Source organism: Haplochromis burtoni, unplaced genomic scaffold (assembly GCF_018398535.1).
Source record: "Haplochromis burtoni strain Fernald_Lab_line unplaced genomic scaffold, NCSU_Asbu1 Contig_1, whole genome shotgun sequence".
Taxonomy (NCBI): domain Eukaryota; kingdom Metazoa; phylum Chordata; class Actinopteri; order Cichliformes; family Cichlidae; genus Haplochromis; species Haplochromis burtoni.
The window spans coordinates 27,129-45,191 of NW_024582362.1; the positions used below are offsets into that span (position 1 = coordinate 27,129).

The following is an 18,063-nucleotide window of genomic DNA, read 5'->3' on the forward strand; positions in this document are numbered from 1 at the left end:
TACAAATAACATACAGAAACCTAGAACCATGACAGGTATATCTCCCAAAAGAAAAAAGCTGGTGAATTTACTGTGTGTCACCACCATTACCACAGTTTCTCCCCAGTTTCCAGTCATTCAGCTGCCAAGTAAATGTCCATGCTCTTGTTTTTATTATTACAGGATTAATAATCCTGCTTTTCTTATATATATATATCAACACCTATCAGGGGTTTCTGATGTTGAGAACTACTAGTGTTGTGCTGGAAAAAAGGAAAATGACTTATAATGGAAGCCGATTGTTTCTTATCAAAGTCCAGTAACAAAACAACGTAAATAAAGCAATCCAGAAAACTGCAGGCGCTACCACAAAGACAAGACATAATAAGAAACAATCAGCATACCAAACAAACTCAAGGAAAGATCAGTGGGAAAAAATGAAGCTACCACAAATCCCAACAAGAGAAACACAGATCATAATTCAAAGGAGACATTCTCCGACTTTGAACAGACAAATAGTGTTTTCAAAAGCTTTACTGTTTGTTCTGATTTGGTCACGAGGACCTTTATTTTTAAAAAGTGTCTCTTAAACAAAGTTTTAAACAAACTAAAACAGCTAAACCTTAATTATGTTGCTTTGGAAGATTGCCTTTGACTACACAGCCCAATTACTCTGAAGTATTTTGTGTCTGTGTGTTGTTGTTATTCTTGCTGCTCCTTTCTCCCCTTTGTGTATTGCTGTCGAGTAGCAGCAGGCAGAAAAAAGGCAATCTGTGCTCCTCCTTGGAGACCCAGTGCCATCAGGTCTGTCCCTGGCCCTGTTATGAAACCCAGGCATACTGTATCTCTGTAGACTATAATCATCCACTAATACATTAGTCAACATTTGAGCTGGATTATATTACAAAAATTACAAAGGTGGGTTTGGCTTCATATTAAGCTTAGATGGGTTGGATTAAACTTTTTAACCACTGCTGCTTTACACTAATAGCCAGTTAAACCTGCAAATAAATCATGTGTTGTATTAAATTGCAGTATTTTTTAGCAGGTCCATTATTTTAAATGTTCATATTTTGTTGTTTCCCCTGCCAGTCTCCTGGCAGCCTAGGTCACCATGCCTTTAAGCCATTATTATTCCTTTGGACAGTTTTGTCAATATTGCTATAAATACTCCAGAGTCCAGCAAGAAACTGCCACGGCTCTGTGTGAAATACACCACTTACTTTTGGTGTGATCTTTGCACAAGTTATTGCACCTAAATGAAGCTTAACTTTTTCTACCTGTTCTCTTTGACGTTCCAGGACTTGATTTTACCGTTCTGGCTTTGTGTAAGTTTTATGTTCTAAGGAGCTGATTCAATCTCACAGTTAACAGAGCGAGAGAGGAAATAGAGAAATACATTTAAGTCTAAAGAACTGCCAGCAAACACAAAAACAAGAGTACTATTGGTTTTTAGTTTCACAGGGGCTTTAGTCATTAGTATCGGATTTACTGGCGTAATTCACTTTCCATTCGGACAACATTTTCTGACTGTCATTCCTCCAAAAAAGGAATATAACTCCACAACAAATATACTGGTGCTAGAATTCAAACCTCCTTTGTTCCCATTCTGCAGGATTAGAGCAGCTGTGTGGTGTTCCACATGATACATCTAAAGCACTAAACCATAATCCTCATAATTGTCATAATATGTTTTGAAGAAGGTGGAGGATCACACAGGGCAGGTGTGAAGTCAGGCAGCGATAGAGTTTCCAACCTGTCATGCGCTAGAGCTCCAGCGGCACTGCTGCTGACGAATGTCAGGGGTCAGCAGGGTGTGAGTTCCCTGTAGCTTTCTGTTTGTGTTTGTGGATATCAACGTGTTGTTCCTCTTATGTTTCCATAGATCCACGGTGTGTTGAGAGTGGTGATGGAGCCGTTGCTGGGTGATATACCTCTCGTCGGAGCTCTGTCTTTGTTCTTCTTGAAGAAGCCAGTAAGTGCATAAGCTAATAATGTTTAACTGAGTAACTTTATCAGTCAGACTAACTTAACAGAGGAGCAGCTGAGGTTATAATGACACTGCAGTTTGATGAAATGCAGCATGAATAGAGTGGAGGCTGTTTAACCACAAAGCCAAGATGGCATCACAGTTCAGCACATTACTAATTCAGGGTTATACTCTCAATTGACATTCAGAAAGAATGACAACTTTGTGTTATTACATATAATAATACTACACTGGCCAAGGTTGGCATGATTATCCTGCTGTCCTGAATATTTAAAATGCTCCTCTGAGTATTTCACCGTTCTTACTATGCCTAACATTTCACCTCATAAAGCATCTTGTTTTTGTGCTTTACTTATTCCCTTGCCTTTTAATGCAGATACAATGGACATAAATTAAAGCTAAAAAGGGTCATTTGAGTCAAAGTCACGACTGGATCACAGTAGGATGTGTTTCTTATTATTTGCAGCATTAATTTCCAGCGTAATTTCAGTCTCTTTTACTTCACTGTGCTTACCGTCGGACATTGTTTGTGCTCTTGCGGTGCAAGCAGTGTTCACATGATTTGCATTTACATTTCCAGTTGCTTACGCATCGATTATTTTCCAGTTGAGGCTCCATTATTCTCCTGGTTCAACCCCTAGACAGAGCCACTGCTGCACAGCTTAAAAACGTTTGACCGATTTATATCAAATGCGAGGGCCCAGTGGAGCTGTAGCGGTGCTTTAAATAGCTGCAGATCAAGCCAGACCTACTTTGGCATTTTTTTTTTTTACCCCAGGCACTGAACTAAAGCTCAAGGTGGAGACATTTCTGCTGGAGACTGAAGGAAGAAGCAGCTTCCACTCAGTAAATTCCCCACATGCAAAGATATCCACACATGCATTTAGGTGCTTTAGTCTTCTTTCAGCTCCTACACCAGCAACATCACATTGGGTTCCTGGAGGAAAAAGAAAAAGAATTAATAAAGCAAATTATTGACATTGACATATTAACATTGTGTTCTCTGGACTTCAAGTAAGTCATGTTCTTTTGCCCCTTTGTGTTATACAAGATCTGAGGCTGGGTGCCAAACATAACAGACACATTTCCAGACCATAAGAGGTCTTGGCCATGTCTGGACGATGTGATTGCACTGATGCAACTCAGCACAGCCTAAATAAAAAGATGCACCACATTCTGCAGTGAGGCAGAAGATATTCATCTACTCCAACTCAGATGACAGTTTTATACTTTTATGTAATGAATGAACGATGAAGCAGTGAAGGACCTGACTGAATCGCAAACACTGTTATTATTGCTATGAATTCTTGTAAGTACTAATTAGTAGATGTGTGTGAGATGTTTGCACTACACACACAAAGACAAGCAATAGAGTTACATTGATTGAATGTACTGGCAGATCCGATTTTCAGTCAGTTTATGCAGTGGTTTTCAAATGATGTGCCTTGAGCCAAATCCTGCTGCTCCGTGTGATTTTATATCTACAGTGTTATTATTTAACTCCATGAAAAGAACAGCTGGGATTTAAATATATGTATTAGTGCACATTAGATAGCCCAGACACAAAGTGAGGAGGTAAATCTGGTCACTGATGAGGGAAAAAACCACACCAAACCAACTAAAAAAAAGCATCTACTAAGGAAAAAACTACTGAGAATACTACCTGTCTCATGGCTTGAGCTAGATCAGAGATGTCGGCGACCTTCAGCCGCTGACATTTGTTCAGCTTCTGGAGGAGTTAGCTAATGCCAAAATGCTGTCAAGCAAGCTAAAAAGGCACTTTGCAGAAACTTCTGTAAAAAAAATCTGAACCATAGGAGCCTAGCCTCGTCAAATATAAGAAAAGTTGATGCTGAGAAGATTAATTATAGGCTTAAAAAAATCAAGGCACACAGTGGTGGTGACAGGTGTTTTTTGACCTGTGAGTAACGAAGCCATACTTCCTGTTTTATGTCAATCTTCAGAGTTTAGGCTGAGCTGAACATTACATGATTTTAGCTCTATATTGAGCATGCAGATAAAGTCCTTCTAGAAGCAATCAGCCATCTTGGTAACACCTTTGGTAGTGTCTAAGGAAAACAGGAGGGATCCATAAGTGTAATTCTGATGGTCACTGAGATGCAACAAATGCATGCGTAGACTTCATTGCAAAAAAAGGCAAACAGGTTGAGAAGCAGTTACTCACATAAATCTCTATTCAGGTGTCTTTGAGAGTCACTCTCTCTCTTATCATGTCTCCAGGACAGACATTAGAGGAGCACTTTTGGAAGCTTGAAAGTGTCATGATTAAACTTAAATTGGACTTACTGAGCAGATTTAGGGGATTTTCCAGAGGTTGCGAGGTGGCACAGGCAAAGCGCCAGAGTCCTTCCTGTGCAGGGCTCAGCACATAAATGCAACAGAGCGTTGCTGGTGACGTCCCAGCCCAGAGAGGAGTAACGGTTCGAATAGACAGGTTTCCGAGGGAGATTCTAGGCAAGGATAGAGGCAGTGGCGAACAGGTGAGGAACTGTGGCACCAGTCCACCAATCCACCCAGATATACTCATTGTCTGTCTGCTTAATCCCAGAGGTGTGTGAAGAATAGCTGCATCAGAACAACTCATCTTCAGGGTCGAGCAGTGATGCCAAACCCGAGCAGCAGCTTCACCTGTAAATAGAGAAAAGGGGGCGGGCAACCAAACCCAGCCCATCCATCGAACCCTGATAAAAAATCTTTTTAAAAAAAGCTGTAAAATCGAGTCCTGACATTGTCTGCAGTTGCTCTTTTATCACATGTAGCATATATAAGGAGAGGGTTTGCTTTAGATTGACTTTGCAAAATATATATTTGGTTTCAGCAAGGAGGTCCAGTTGGATATGGAAGAGGATTAGAGCCACTGGGAAAAAAATGGGCACGTCTTTTTTTTTCTTCCTTTACAGGTTTCTGACTTTTTTCTCAGAATTCTGAATTTCAAGTCAGAATTCTAATTTTTTTTTCTCAGAATTATTTTTTCTCAGAGTTCTGACTTTTTTTTTAAGCAGAATTCTGACTTTTTTCTCAGACCTGACCTAATCTCAGAATTGGGAGATTAATCTCACAATTTTAATCTCAGAATTCTGGAAAAGAAGAAAAAAAAGACGTACCCACTTTTTTTTCGGTGGCCCTAATCCTCTTCCATAGCTGGATGATGCATGAGCATGCAGAACACATGACACATGAGGTTACCTGCTCTTGTCTTACATTGTCTCACATGGTTAAAATCTTTTTTTTTGTCCAATCCACAATGCTTCTATTTACTGTGTCTTCGCATACTGCTCTGCTGGGTAGTGTTAGAAGAGTTCAGGGTTGCACTGCGAGTGTAAGAGCAGCTCAAGAAAACTGGCTTATTCTGTGCAGTTTTCTCACTTTTCAATAGTCTTACACCCCAAAGGCATTAAAATGATAATGTACGAAGGGGAGGAAAACAGGAAATACTCCCACTTGAGAAGCTTTTCAAAGCAGATATTATTTTAGCATTTAATCGTTTCACTTAGATTAAAGACAGTGCCCTTATCAACAGTTTTGTTATTCATATATACATCAACAGTCTCTTGATGACTCTTTAAACACAATATGCAGGGATAGGTGTGTCCTTCCACACCATCCCCTACATCATTTACAGCCCTGCAGTGCTTTCCTCGTCCCTGCAGAGCTCCGTGCATCTGCTGCAGTGTGAGCAGGTTGGACAAAAAAGTAGGGTGGGAAAGGCTCATTAGAAAAAAACAAGTCCCTGAGCTTGGAGGCAAGAGCTGATCAAAGCCCACTGAGCGGAGCAGGATATGCCTCCGTCTCAGGTCTCTTTGATTTACTTTGACCGCGGCACCTCATCAAGATTTGACCTGCTGCTAGATTTTCACAGTGCACAAAACTAGAAGGTGCAGTGTTTCCAGCCTCATTATTCTGTAAACTAACAAGACCCCAGACAGATGCTGCTGCTTTAATAAATCTTTCAGGAAGCAGGTGCTTTTGTATTCATTCCCATTCAAGGATCACTGCTTTCTGTGCTTCCGTTGTGACTCATAAACTAATTGTGCACACAGTGCATGCATTTAAACACTTACAGGTCAGTGGACCCCAAATTGAAAACTAAAAGGTAAAAACAATTAGCTTTAATATATGACAGGAAATGTTTGTTTTATACTTTAAGTAGCAGTGTGACGCCATCCTAAATAACCAGTGCAGTGTTGCAGCATAATAGAGGAGCAGGAAACAATAACATCAAGTGTTCTGACTCCATTTAAAGTCATTCACACTTTCTATTCTTATCGTCTAACCCATGGCCACGCTCTCATTTTTACTTCCTTTTCAGCTTGTGGACATAAACTGGACCGGCCTCTCCAATATACTGGATATTCCTGGGCTCAAGTAAGTCAATTCAAACTTGCTTTTCTTTTCCCTCAAGAAACAAAGCTTAGATTTCAAAGGATTTGAGGACTTCTAGTTTAAGTGAAGTTAACATGTGCCTAGATGTTTGCTGTATAATTTCAGGGTTTTGTTTTGTTTTTCTCATTTAAACACATTTTATGTTAAAAAAAAGCTTAATTTTCAGTTTCATTCGCATTTAATTTATTAATATCTTCAGCATTGATGAAACCAAAAGTATTATGCATACAGTAGTATCTGTCTCCACTGTTATATTTAAAGACAATATTGTCTTATTGTCCAGTTTCTGGAAAGCTAAATCTCACCAGCTGTAGAGACAGTATTTTCCACTAATGAGGTTTCCTTACGTGCACGAAGCCTCGGGTGTTCCTGTCCTCGTTACTGCTGTAGTTTATCGCAGAGTTTTGCTAGACTGAGCTGATTTAGATAAACATATCTCTTTCAAACATTTGGAAGCAAACAATGAGATCAAGTGAAACGATCCAGCATGTCTGTTTGCACACACATCACGAAAAACAGGATTAACACAACAGTTTAATGCTCGTACTGGGATAAAACAGGCCGGCTCAGTGGTGTTTGTCGCCGCCGTTTTCCTTATCCTCACCCGTTTTGTTTTGTTTGTATTAAGTGTCTTTTTCCCTCGAGTTGTTGTGTGGGCTGAGCAGAAAATAAATGAGAGCTGATTAAGAGCTGCTAACAGCCCGACGCAATTACACGCTGCCATCTTGAGTGGTACTTTTTTTTTTTTACAGCTGAAAAAGAAGCTGACAGATGCATGAATATTGAATGTAGTTTTCTGGGATTACAGCTGCCTGTTGAACGCCCCCCTGACGCTGACAGACATGTTGACACAGGCAGAGCTCAGTGGACTCTCTTCTGTTGAGTTCTCTGTGGGGGTGAAATGGATCCACGGAGCTTGCGTGCCTAGACGTGGGCGTGTTAGTCTGGGTGTTGATGTGGGTGAGGGGTTAGCTGGGTCTTCGTGGTCCAAATCACAGCTACAGCGCACGCAGCATCAGCCGTCCACTTGAAGACTTGCCCAGTGGGGCTCTTTTAAACCTTGTTAATAATATTAAGACTATAATTAATCATACTAGTAGCTGTGATAACATGTTGTTGTTTAGTGGAGTCAGTATTAACCATAATCAACTTCTTAATGTTTTGTATTAGCACAAAACAAAGCTGAGGCTAATGGAAATGTGATTAGCTTTGCTCCCTTCATCTGTACCCTCAAGTATAATTTAATACAACACAGTGCTAGCCTCATAAATTATGCTCCCAGTTAGAGGGGGAAAAAAGGATAACCTGGGATATCATTAACAGCAGGCATAACTGAGAGTTTACAGGTTGCTAGTGCAGTGATTCCCAAAGTGATACCCATAGATTTCTATAAGACTGGAAGTCTTTTTGTAACCACAAGTATTGCATCTGGTGGTGTTCAGATAAAATGGAGGTTTAAGGCATTTCCACGAGGGCTTCATTTTTCAAAGGTGGGTAATATTGTCCTTGTTTATTTTTGTTTTCTGACCTTATTTTTTGATCCTGAACTCATCTCATATCTCAACTTGTATTTGAAAGGAAATATTCAGTTTGGTGCTCTCGCGATGCCAACGTTGTAATCAAAGGTTTCTCGGTCAGATCGTCCATTTTCAAAACACCAAGACAACTCGAGACAGTTTGAGACTTCACTGTGGGTTGTAATCAAACACAGTATCCATCCATCATTAATATACAGTCAGTTGTTTTGCGGTCACAGTATAGAGTAGTATAAACTTCTGGTGATCTCTGAAGTGATTTGCAGTTAACGTCTGTGACAATTACTGTGTCGATCTATCCAGTAGCTGCTGGCACATTACTCCAAATTTCAACCTCATTGTGGAGGGAAAGTCACTGATCATTAAAGTCATTAAAGTCTTACTCTGGGGACCATGAATATTTGTAGAGTCTAAAGTGCTAATCTCTTTAGAAGATGTGGTAATAATTTACTGGATCAGTGAAATCCTTTGCCAGCTAATTGAGCAAGAGAAAAAGGCAGGGAATCACTACAGTTGTTAGGATTCATTTCTTAGGGATCACAAATGCTTGTGTAGAATTTAATGGCAATCTGTTTAATGGTCATTTGCTTCTGCAATCAGCCAGAACAAAGTTAACATGGCTGAAGCATTGCTGTACATCGCAGTGATGGATATTTGCTGTCGATGTGAGTCAGTGGAAGGTAAAACACATTACCAGTGTGCATTATGTGAGCATTATAAGTGTTGAGTGTGCAGTCTTGAGTGTTGAGAGTGCTAAAGTGAATAGATAAACACAAAGGCAAGGACAGGGGGGTGTTCCAGTGTTTGCGCCGAGGGAGCAGCAGAAATAGTGCTGATGCGGCAGGAATCCCTTTACACCCTCAGCTCTTAGATGGAGAAAAGCTCCAGCTCTGATCAGCACCCTGCCACTGAATCCTAAAGTCAATGCGTGTTTTTCACCTAAAGAGAAGCTGAGGATTGATCAAATGAATGAAAGCTAAAATTATGTTTTGTTTTTCATTTGGTGTCTGTGCAGCTTTAGTATCACACCAGAGTTTTCTTTCCTTTGAAGGTTTTTATTGGTTTTGCAGGACAGCCTGAGATTCCTGACGCATTACATGTATTCCTGCAAGGTTATAATGAATTACAGATATTTATAAATGAGCTTTAACTGTCCTCTAATGTAACCGGTTCATAACCTTCGCATTGTTAATTACATGACAATCCAGCAAACTTGGGCGCTCTTTTTACTCAAATGGCAAATAGCTCGTGACGATGTATAATTTTCTGAAACCTGAGTTGTGCGATATTTAGAAAGTAGTTTAATTTACTTCTTGGTATTTGAATCTTTTGCTTAATCAATGTGCAGCCTATGGCTGATACAAAAAAGTAATTGAGCCCGGCGTTTGCTATGGATTTTGGGCTTTGTGCTGACCGATGTTTTCAGCCTGATGGATCATTTGGCCTTTAGCCTGTGTTTGGTGATGCTTGTTAGGGTTAGGTGTGCTGTCACAGGAGTTAGGAGTTAGAGTGTTATAGAGGGGTTGTGAGTCTAATAATCATGGAAATTAAATTGTGTGGCACCTTTGAAAAGCAAGGAAAGGAGTTAACCTAGCTAATATAGAGCAATTAATAATCATCAAAGCCTTTAGAAGAAGCAAAATGAAGAGCCTAAAAATGCATTAAATACAAATGTGGTTTTTCAGTACGTTAAGAAAACCATTTTTATTTTATTTTATAACTTTATGTTAATTATAAATTCATTTAACTAATGCCTTATTTATGTGGTATGACCACCTAGGCGGTTTGAGCAATAGGTTAAAGTTTTTAATTACACAAGAGAAAAGTAGGTGAATTAGCCTTAGCTAAGCCTTAGCCTTAGCTAGCCTTAGCCTAGCTTTCACCAGCTAGAATTTATCATTTATCCCCAGTGATAACTTTACATTATTTTCTTGATTGTTTCAAGATTGACTTTGTTTAAGTGGTAGAACGTACTTTAAATAAAATTTAATTAGTGCAGTACACCTAAATATTAAGTTACAATAAACAGGAAACGGATAATGCTGTGGCAAGCTAGCTATAGTTTGATAGCTTGTCACTGCAGTTTTTGGACTTTATGTTTCTGTTCGGGGGTTAGGGTTAGGCAAGTAGAGTTTTACTGTTAAAACTGAAATTCTATCACACAATAATATTTCATTGAAGACCTGAAAATATCTTGGGCTTAATTCAGTAAGACACCAATGATGCAAGTTTCCTAAATTTATAAGACCAATTACATAGAGGCTGTTACTCAGCTGCTGTACGTATTCACTGGTGGGCACCTAGAAAGCACAGAGCACAAGTACATCAGGTGTGTGTTAGCAAATGTCTAGTTTAAAAAAAAAATTCACCCACTTTTCATCAGCTTACATTTTTGTACTTTTCTTTCTTTGCAGACTATTTTAAAGATTGTGTTTATAGGTGTCCTCAGAAAACATCCACTTCCAGGTGATGTCTTAGACAATTTACAAATGCCCCTGATTACAATGGTCACATTATAATATATATGGACATCTGGCCCATAATAATAATAACCATTCTTCGAGGGACATGCTGAGCAATAACCCAGCACGATAAGTTTTATTGTAATTTGATTTTTTTTGCTAGCCATGATTGCAATTTTCCAGCTGTGCCACAGTAAGTAAATGAATAAAGGAAACGTCTGATGGAAATGTCATCCTGTGACCTCACTGTCATTGTTGTCATTCACCATTGAATCATTAGTGGATCAGACAGACATTCAGACGTTTGTTGGCTAACAGCAGCAGCATGCTTGAACTCACTCCAATTTTCCTGCTGTCGTCGCACATGTTAAACAGAAACATGCTAAACTATGCTTAGATTAAAAGAGAACATTTATAACCCAAGGGCACCCTTATTGTCTTTTAAATAATTTATCACTTCATTCCGTTTATTTTCTTTTTTTCTCCCCTCTCTCATCATCCCCAACTCCCCCCTTGTATTTACAGTGGCTTCTCTGACAGTCTGATTCAAGACATTATCTGCAGTTATTTGGTATTGCCCAACCGAATCACTATCCCACTGGTCGGAACGGTGGAGCTGGCCAAGCTGCGCTTTCCAATGCCAAAGGTACAAATGCACTTGTTACAATACATCCAATAAGGATGAGCTGCTCTTCTAAGTGTTTTAATAGTTCGTAAGCAGACAGTTTCACACGAGGAGCTCATGGTTAGTACGTTAAAGCTCGTCAGTAGTAAAAAATATCTCCCAGGGTTTTGTAGTTAATTCTCAGTGCTAACGCAGAATAAAACTAAAGAACCATAACAATAAAAAATGGAGCAAAGGTTGTATTCCTGGAACTTGTATCCATGGCAACAAAATGAAAAAAGTTTCACTGCAGGCCACATCCTTATTATATTTAAAAAGGTTTCAAGGGTTCAAAACAGGAATAAAAAAGAAACAACTAATATCTTACCACACATCATATATTCATTACAGCCTTTGGAAAAAAAGGAGACATTGAAAAGATAACAAAGAACTTGTCTTTCTGATATCAGACGGCAGGATGTTTTGCCAACATACAGTACTGTGTGTCACATATACAGCACTGTGATAAACTCTGAGTCACCCCTCATTTCTTTATATTTTACTTCCAAGGAGTCTTGAGCAACAGGTCCTACCTCCTTGACTTTAATGGTCATCTTTATTTACTAGACTTTCATCTGGCAAGGAAGCATATGTGATGGAATGATTTCTATGATAACAATGTAGCCTTGTTATATCCACCATCACTTTTAGGTTAATAAGGCCTTGTATTTTAAAATAAAGACATTTAATATGTTAGTCCATTAAAAACTCAGTAGGAAAATTAAAAGTAGATAATGTGCCGCACAATACTTAGGCAAGAAAATAAGAAAATAAATGCAGGTCTGATTTTATATATCAGTGGCAATTCTTACTGCTTTTTTTCAGGCAAATGTTTTTATTAAATATTAAAGAAAGGAAAAACATTTGACAATGGAAAAATTAAACAAAATAAAAGCCCTATTCTGCAGTAGAAAGTCTAGATTAGTCCTCTATTTATCCAGGTAATCATGGGATATATATATACACATACATATATGCTAATACATTCTAGGTATATGTATGTGTATGTAAGTAAAGGTTAGCTTATTAAATTTACATAAATTTGCATTTCTTTTTCTTAAATATTAAAGTAGCTGTTATGTTTTATTGTGGTGCGTTTTTTACAAACCACACATTTAAATAAAGTCTGCTAAATTATGGATTGTGAAATGAATTAATATTTTTGTTATTACTTTATTATGGTAATAAGTCATGTTTCCTCTTATCCTACTAATGTCCTCCTATTACAGAAATCTTCACGTCTTATCAACTCTATAAGCTTTTTCAGACCTTAACACGTGTCTGTATGGCTCCACAGGGAGTCCTAAGGATTCACTTCCTGGAGGCTCAAGATCTAGAAGGGAAGGATACATTTCTGGGAGGGTTGATCAAAGGCAAGTCTGACCCCTATGGTATCCTGCAGATCGGCAACCAGCTGTTTCAGAGCAAGACAATTAAGGAAAGCCTTAATCCCAAGTGGAACGAAGTGTACGAGGTGAGAGTTGGGGATGCCTTTTAAAGCAGGAAGGTCGTTTGTTGCCACCGAAAAAGCTAGTCTGTTTCCCATTGTTATGTGCCATTGTTTTCCACTTGTCTTATTTATACCTCCTGCTGGTTTGCATGACAGGTAATCTATTTATTGACCTCCTGTGCCAGTTTGAATGAGCTTCAGTTTGTTCTTGTGTTCATCAGGCACTGGTGTATGAGCACTCAGGTCAGCATCTTGAGATTGAGCTATTTGATGAGGATCCAGACCAAGATGACTTCCTGGGGAGGTGAGTGTCTTTGTCATTTCCTAACCCGCTGAGATGTTATTGCACTTATTTCATTTAAAACAAAGCTCTGGTGTACCAGCGCTGATAACTGGTAAGAGCAATCTTTGATGTATTGCGGGACATATAGTCAACAAAATTAAGATAAATACAGCTATGTTTACTCATAATGGAAGTGTAGAAGTGTTATCCCCAGTTACCGGCCCAAGGGCAAATTTCATTGATTTTTACCCCAAGGCTGTAATGCTACACCCAGTGCTATTAACACAAAGCAGTCAATCGATATCTGGACCCCCTGTGTTTAGATTAATTGGTGCGATTTTACTGTTTGCTGTCCCAATTTCCATAATTATTTGTCCTTATTTACAGCCTCATGATTGATATGACAGAGCTGCACAAAGAACAGAAAGTTGATATGGTAAGCTGCTTTGTTCACAATAATATTATCAGTTTAATTACTTTAAAGCGTATACATTATACATCTTAAAGTAACCGTCAGGCTCAGTCATATTGCTTTCTTGTAAGGAGTAAGATGTGACAGGTAAACAGCTAACCAGACTTTAGCCATGAATGACACCCACCAGCAGCTCTAAAGTTCACTCGTTAATATGTCGACTCACCTCTGCCAGCCTTAAACGAAGTTACTTTGGTGACACATAATCCCTGTAAAAACTGGGATTATTGGAGAGTACGCCTGCTTAGTTTCAGTTGGTGAGCACAGCAACTTTGCTTGTTTGAGTTTATTTTGTTAGTTTTACTTCAGCTTTTATTAAGTTGAGTTTTAGTTTTTAGTTTTTTAATCACTATGGTATGGTAGCCATATGTCAGAGGCAGAACTTTTTGAAAGCAGTTGACTCACAGTCTTGTAGACATCTGGAGTCTGATGAGTAAAAACGTCCATCAAAGCCTAATCAGGCAATTTCTGATAAAGTTTTACTAAAGTAACAAATATTAAAACTTCCACTATATATTTTTTTATCTTCCATTAGTTGCTTTTCAAAGTTCACAAAAGTGTTTCAGTTATTTTTTACCAAGAGTCTAGTTTCTATTTTTATTGTAGTACTTAAATGTTTTATTTTCACTTCTAGTTTTACTTTTTAGTTTATTTTTAGCTAACTATAATAACACTGGATATGTTGACTGATATATAGTAATGATAGAAATGATTAGGTAATTATGAGTTTGTTACCTTTGGATTTAAGGTGTTTGAGAGTCCATGCAGATTTGAGATAGGCACTGATCTGATCATCTAAATCTGTCATCGAATGAATGGAAATATTGACGTACTTGTTTGGCCACATTGTTGCAGTGGTTTGATCTTGAAGAAGCAACTACTGGGAAACTCCACCTGAAACTGGAGTGGCTATCGCTGCTCTCCACTTCTGAGAAATTGGACCAGGTACTGCGTGTAACAATAAGGCTTCATCACTTTAACACAAGGACGTGTTCTCTGCATTTGCAGCTGTAAAACATGTCTAACTTGTCCTTCATGTTTAGGTTCTGCAAAGCGTGCGCGCAGACAGAAGCCTTGCCAACGACGGACTGTCATCAGCGCTGCTGGTGGTCTATCTGGACTCAGCAAAGAACCTGCCAGTAAGATGATGCAATGCTCACTTTAGTTTGACGCTGTAGCTTGTGCAAAAATATAGCTTTAGGCTTACACAGGCTTCTTGTTCTCTACCCAAAACAGTAAAGATTAGTGGTCTGTGTAGTAAAGATTCACATACTTTTACTGTAGTTTTTTTTTATTTGTGACTGAAGTGATTACATTACCAGACACTTTATTGGGTACACTTGTTTAACTCATTTATATCAGCCAATCACATGGCAGCAGGTCAGTGTATATAGGCAAGTGCACATGGTCAAGTTGACCTTGTCAATTCAAACTGAGCATCAGAATGGGGAAGAAAGATGCTAGGCAGGGTTGTCTGAGTATTTCAGAATGTGCTGATTTACTGGGATTTTCCCACACAGCCGTCTCCTGGGTTTGCAGAGAATGGTCTGAAAAAGAGAAAATATCCAGTGAGCTGCAGTTCTCTGGGTGAAAATCCCTAGTTGATGCCAAAGGTCAGATGAGAATGACCAGACTGCTTAAAACTGGTAGGAAGGTAATAATAACTCAAATAACCACTTGTTACAACCAAGGTGTTCAGAACAGCATCTCTGAATGCACTGAGTGCCACTCCTGTGACCTAAAAGAAAAGGAAACCAAGATTTTCTTGCCACACTTTGGGTTCCTTAGTACCAAGTGAGCATCATTTAAACTCCACAGCCTACCTGAGTATTGTTGCTGACTATGTCCATCTCTTTATGACCATAGCGTACCCATCTTCAGATGGCTGCTTCCTAGATGATAACACACCATGTCACAAAGCTCGGATCATCTCAAACTGGTTCCTTGAAAATGACAATGAGTTAACTATACTCAAATGGTCTCCACAGTCACCAGATATCAGTCCAATAGAGCAGCTTTTTTTGTGTAGTGGAACAGAAGATTTCCATGATCGGTGTTCAGTCAGCCAGTCTTCAGCGACTGTGTGATAATATCATGTCAGTATTTACCAAAAATCAGAGGACTGTTTCCATCAATTAACGCTTTCCTGAAGCCAAAATGAGGTCTAACTTGGTACTCACAAGGTATACCTAATAAAGTGTCGGTAAAGCTCAAGGATTCTGTGTTAGGGCTATATTGGGCAATATTGTTTTGCTTTTGTTAGAGGATAAACTTGAACCTTCAAATTGCTGACTAAATGCATTTTTGACGTTTATGTAATGAGATTAGAAAATGTTTTATAATACCCAAATTGGTCAAATTGACCTCTTGTCTGATATTAGTTTGTTTGTTTGTTTGTTTGTTTTTTTACCTTTATTATATAAATACTTTAGCTCTTTCAGTTCTCATAACTTCCCCGTTTCCTCTTAATTTTCTTTCCTCTTCACCCAAGAGCGTCTTCTCAGGCAGCTTAGGCTGTGGAAACTTAAGTGAGAGGAGAGCTTCTGGCCTAGTCTTTTGTGAGAGCAATACTTCAGAGTATAAAACAATATGTGTGAGTTCCCCGGTACTTTTCCATCTTTATAGTGCTAGCAGTAGCGGTATGCAATGTTGGGTTGGGTTGAGCCCGTGCAAACATGAATCTTAAAGCATGCGTTAGCTGCATGGTTGTGAAGGAATGTTTACTGAAAAATAACCAGTAACATGAGGCAGACACTTCACTTCAAGGACTCAGCTATACTGTGCCTGCTAGTTAGCCTGCAGCATATTCTTCTTAATCAGTTGCTCAGTTCAAGGCCCAAGTATAAAATGTCAGGAGTAGAAAGAGCTCGCTGGCAGAGCTCATAATGATGTTTCACATTAGTGTATAGCTGTACAGATACAGAAAGTCTGTAGCTTGTTAAAAAAGATCCAGCACCTTTAAGTCTCCCCTATAGGGAACATCCTCATTATTTTGACATATGTTTTCATTGTTAGCTGTATGCCCTGCTCCAATATCAGCCCAATATCTGCTGCGTCTGATTTATCTAACAGTTATCCATGCTATTCATATTTCAGCACAAATTTCAACACGTTTTTTGTGGGCCTTTCCCCCCCCCTCATGTCTCTTACCCATGCCGAGTCATTCCCGTCCTACTAACTGTGGGTGTGATTTTCTCCCCCAAATCTCCTTGTGGCTTAAAGAGCAACCTGTCAGATTTCACCTATGACGGGTTGAAGCAAGTCTCAGTCTTTAAGGCGCTGAAGGTAATGTGGGAAAAATGGACTGCATGTACAGAACGTACACCCTGTGTCTCACCTGTGCCGGTCCTCAAGTGCACCATCCAGTCATGTGATCGTGATGGCTATCAGACGTGCAAAGTGAACTGTGGTTTTTGAAAAAATGTGCATGAAGATGGATGATCGCACTGACTGTCTGAGCCTTTGTTGTGCCGTCCTGAATTGTTGTCATATTTTCCCTACTTTTGCATGCAGAAGTACAATATTGGTTTCAGGTTTTTCTAAAGTGAAATGATGGGTCACTTGATTGCTTTAAAAAGGCAGTTAACATTGGCACATCTATAGAACAATACAGTTCTGAGAACACCTTTTGTGCCTTTGTGTTGAAGAACCCGATCATGTTAAAGCTCAGGAATTCAGGATAAGGACTTGATGCTTGTTGGGCCAGCATTTCCACATTTCTTCTTCTGTAGCTCATATTTGCCAGACAAATACACAGATAAAGTAGACACTAGGTAGTGACACAGATTAGTCTAAGTAAATGTTATGTGAATGCAGCTGTGAGGAGACTGGTAGAAGTAGAAACCGGCTTTCATTATCTTGTTTACCAGTGATCAGAACAGATGATCTAGTGTGTTACAAAAGATACGTTTCAGGTTGCACCATTCCAAAAATCAGTGTTGCATAATTCTAGTTAGCACGAGTCGTTTCCTTTTATTTACCTTCCTACTTCTAGGAAGTTTAAAGCCTCCTATTGTATCACACTGACTGTGACACTCCCTTTGTTTGATATGAGCCAGTGAAACTCACTGAAGCATTGTGCTGGAGGGCAGGAGGAGTACAAATGTTTTGTTGTTGCACTCAGTCGTTCAGTCTGTGTCACCGTGACAGCAGGGCCGGCTGCTAGCTGGATGGTAGACTGAGCTGCTGCATCTTATTTTCTTATTAATGAATTTCAAACCACTGTGAGTCTGACACCATTTTACGTGTTGTTTCCTTCAGCCTGTCCATGCTGAGATAAAAATCTATTCAAGTGAAATTGTTTTTGTGGGTGCGTTACCCATATAGTGACTTAGAGCTTAAAGCATTGGAAGCTGTGGAATTTTTTTTGAAAACTGCCTAACACACATAGCTTCACTAGCCAGTCCGGACAGCAAGATTGCTGAAAAATAGAGCTAATACACCATGCTGCCTCTGTGTAGTAGGTCATGTGTTAAATCTTAATGGGCACATGTCTTCACATGTTTGTATTGCATGCAGAAAACAGGAGGAAAGAGCAGCAAGTGCCAAAAATGTCTGCACTATTTTCACATGTGTGTTTAAGACAAACAAGAAAAGGGGCAGCTGTTCTAGGACACATTTCATACCTGACTTATTTACATTTGCACTTCAGTGAGAGTCTGAGGCCCCGGGTTATGCTTCCTTGTGATCGTGGACAGCTGAGGACACCAGGGATACTTACTGATTGGCTCATATGTTTCATATTATTTAAAAAAAAAGGTTTTTTTTTTTTTTTTGTTTTTTTTTTATTTTGAAAAAAAAATGTAGAAACATATATATGATTTG

The 18,063-nt window shown here is 39.1% G+C and overlaps 1 protein-coding gene across 3 annotated transcripts in view; it reads left to right on the forward strand.

Annotated features, from left to right (window-relative positions):
* esyt2b (extended synaptotagmin-like protein 2b) overlaps positions 1–18,063 on the forward strand; it is a 38,512-nt gene that overhangs the window by 10,341 nt on the left and 10,108 nt on the right. The window contains exons 6-14 of one of the 3 annotated variants that reach the window (XM_005912397.3): positions 1,865–1,954; positions 6,300–6,355; positions 10,896–11,016; positions 12,332–12,508; positions 12,706–12,788; positions 13,155–13,203; positions 14,095–14,184; positions 14,283–14,378; positions 15,731–15,832. In XM_005912397.3, the coding sequence (XP_005912459.1) occupies positions 1,865–1,954; positions 6,300–6,355; positions 10,896–11,016; positions 12,332–12,508; positions 12,706–12,788; positions 13,155–13,203; positions 14,095–14,184; positions 14,283–14,378; positions 15,731–15,832 (864 nt within the window). Of the gene's footprint in view, positions 1–1,864; positions 1,955–6,299; positions 6,356–10,895; positions 11,017–12,331; positions 12,509–12,705; positions 12,789–13,154; positions 13,204–14,094; positions 14,185–14,282; positions 14,379–15,730; positions 15,833–16,461; positions 16,525–18,063 lie in introns of all 3 variants that reach the window. The other 2 variants (XM_005912398.3, XM_005912399.3) reach the window with 2 other exon arrangements.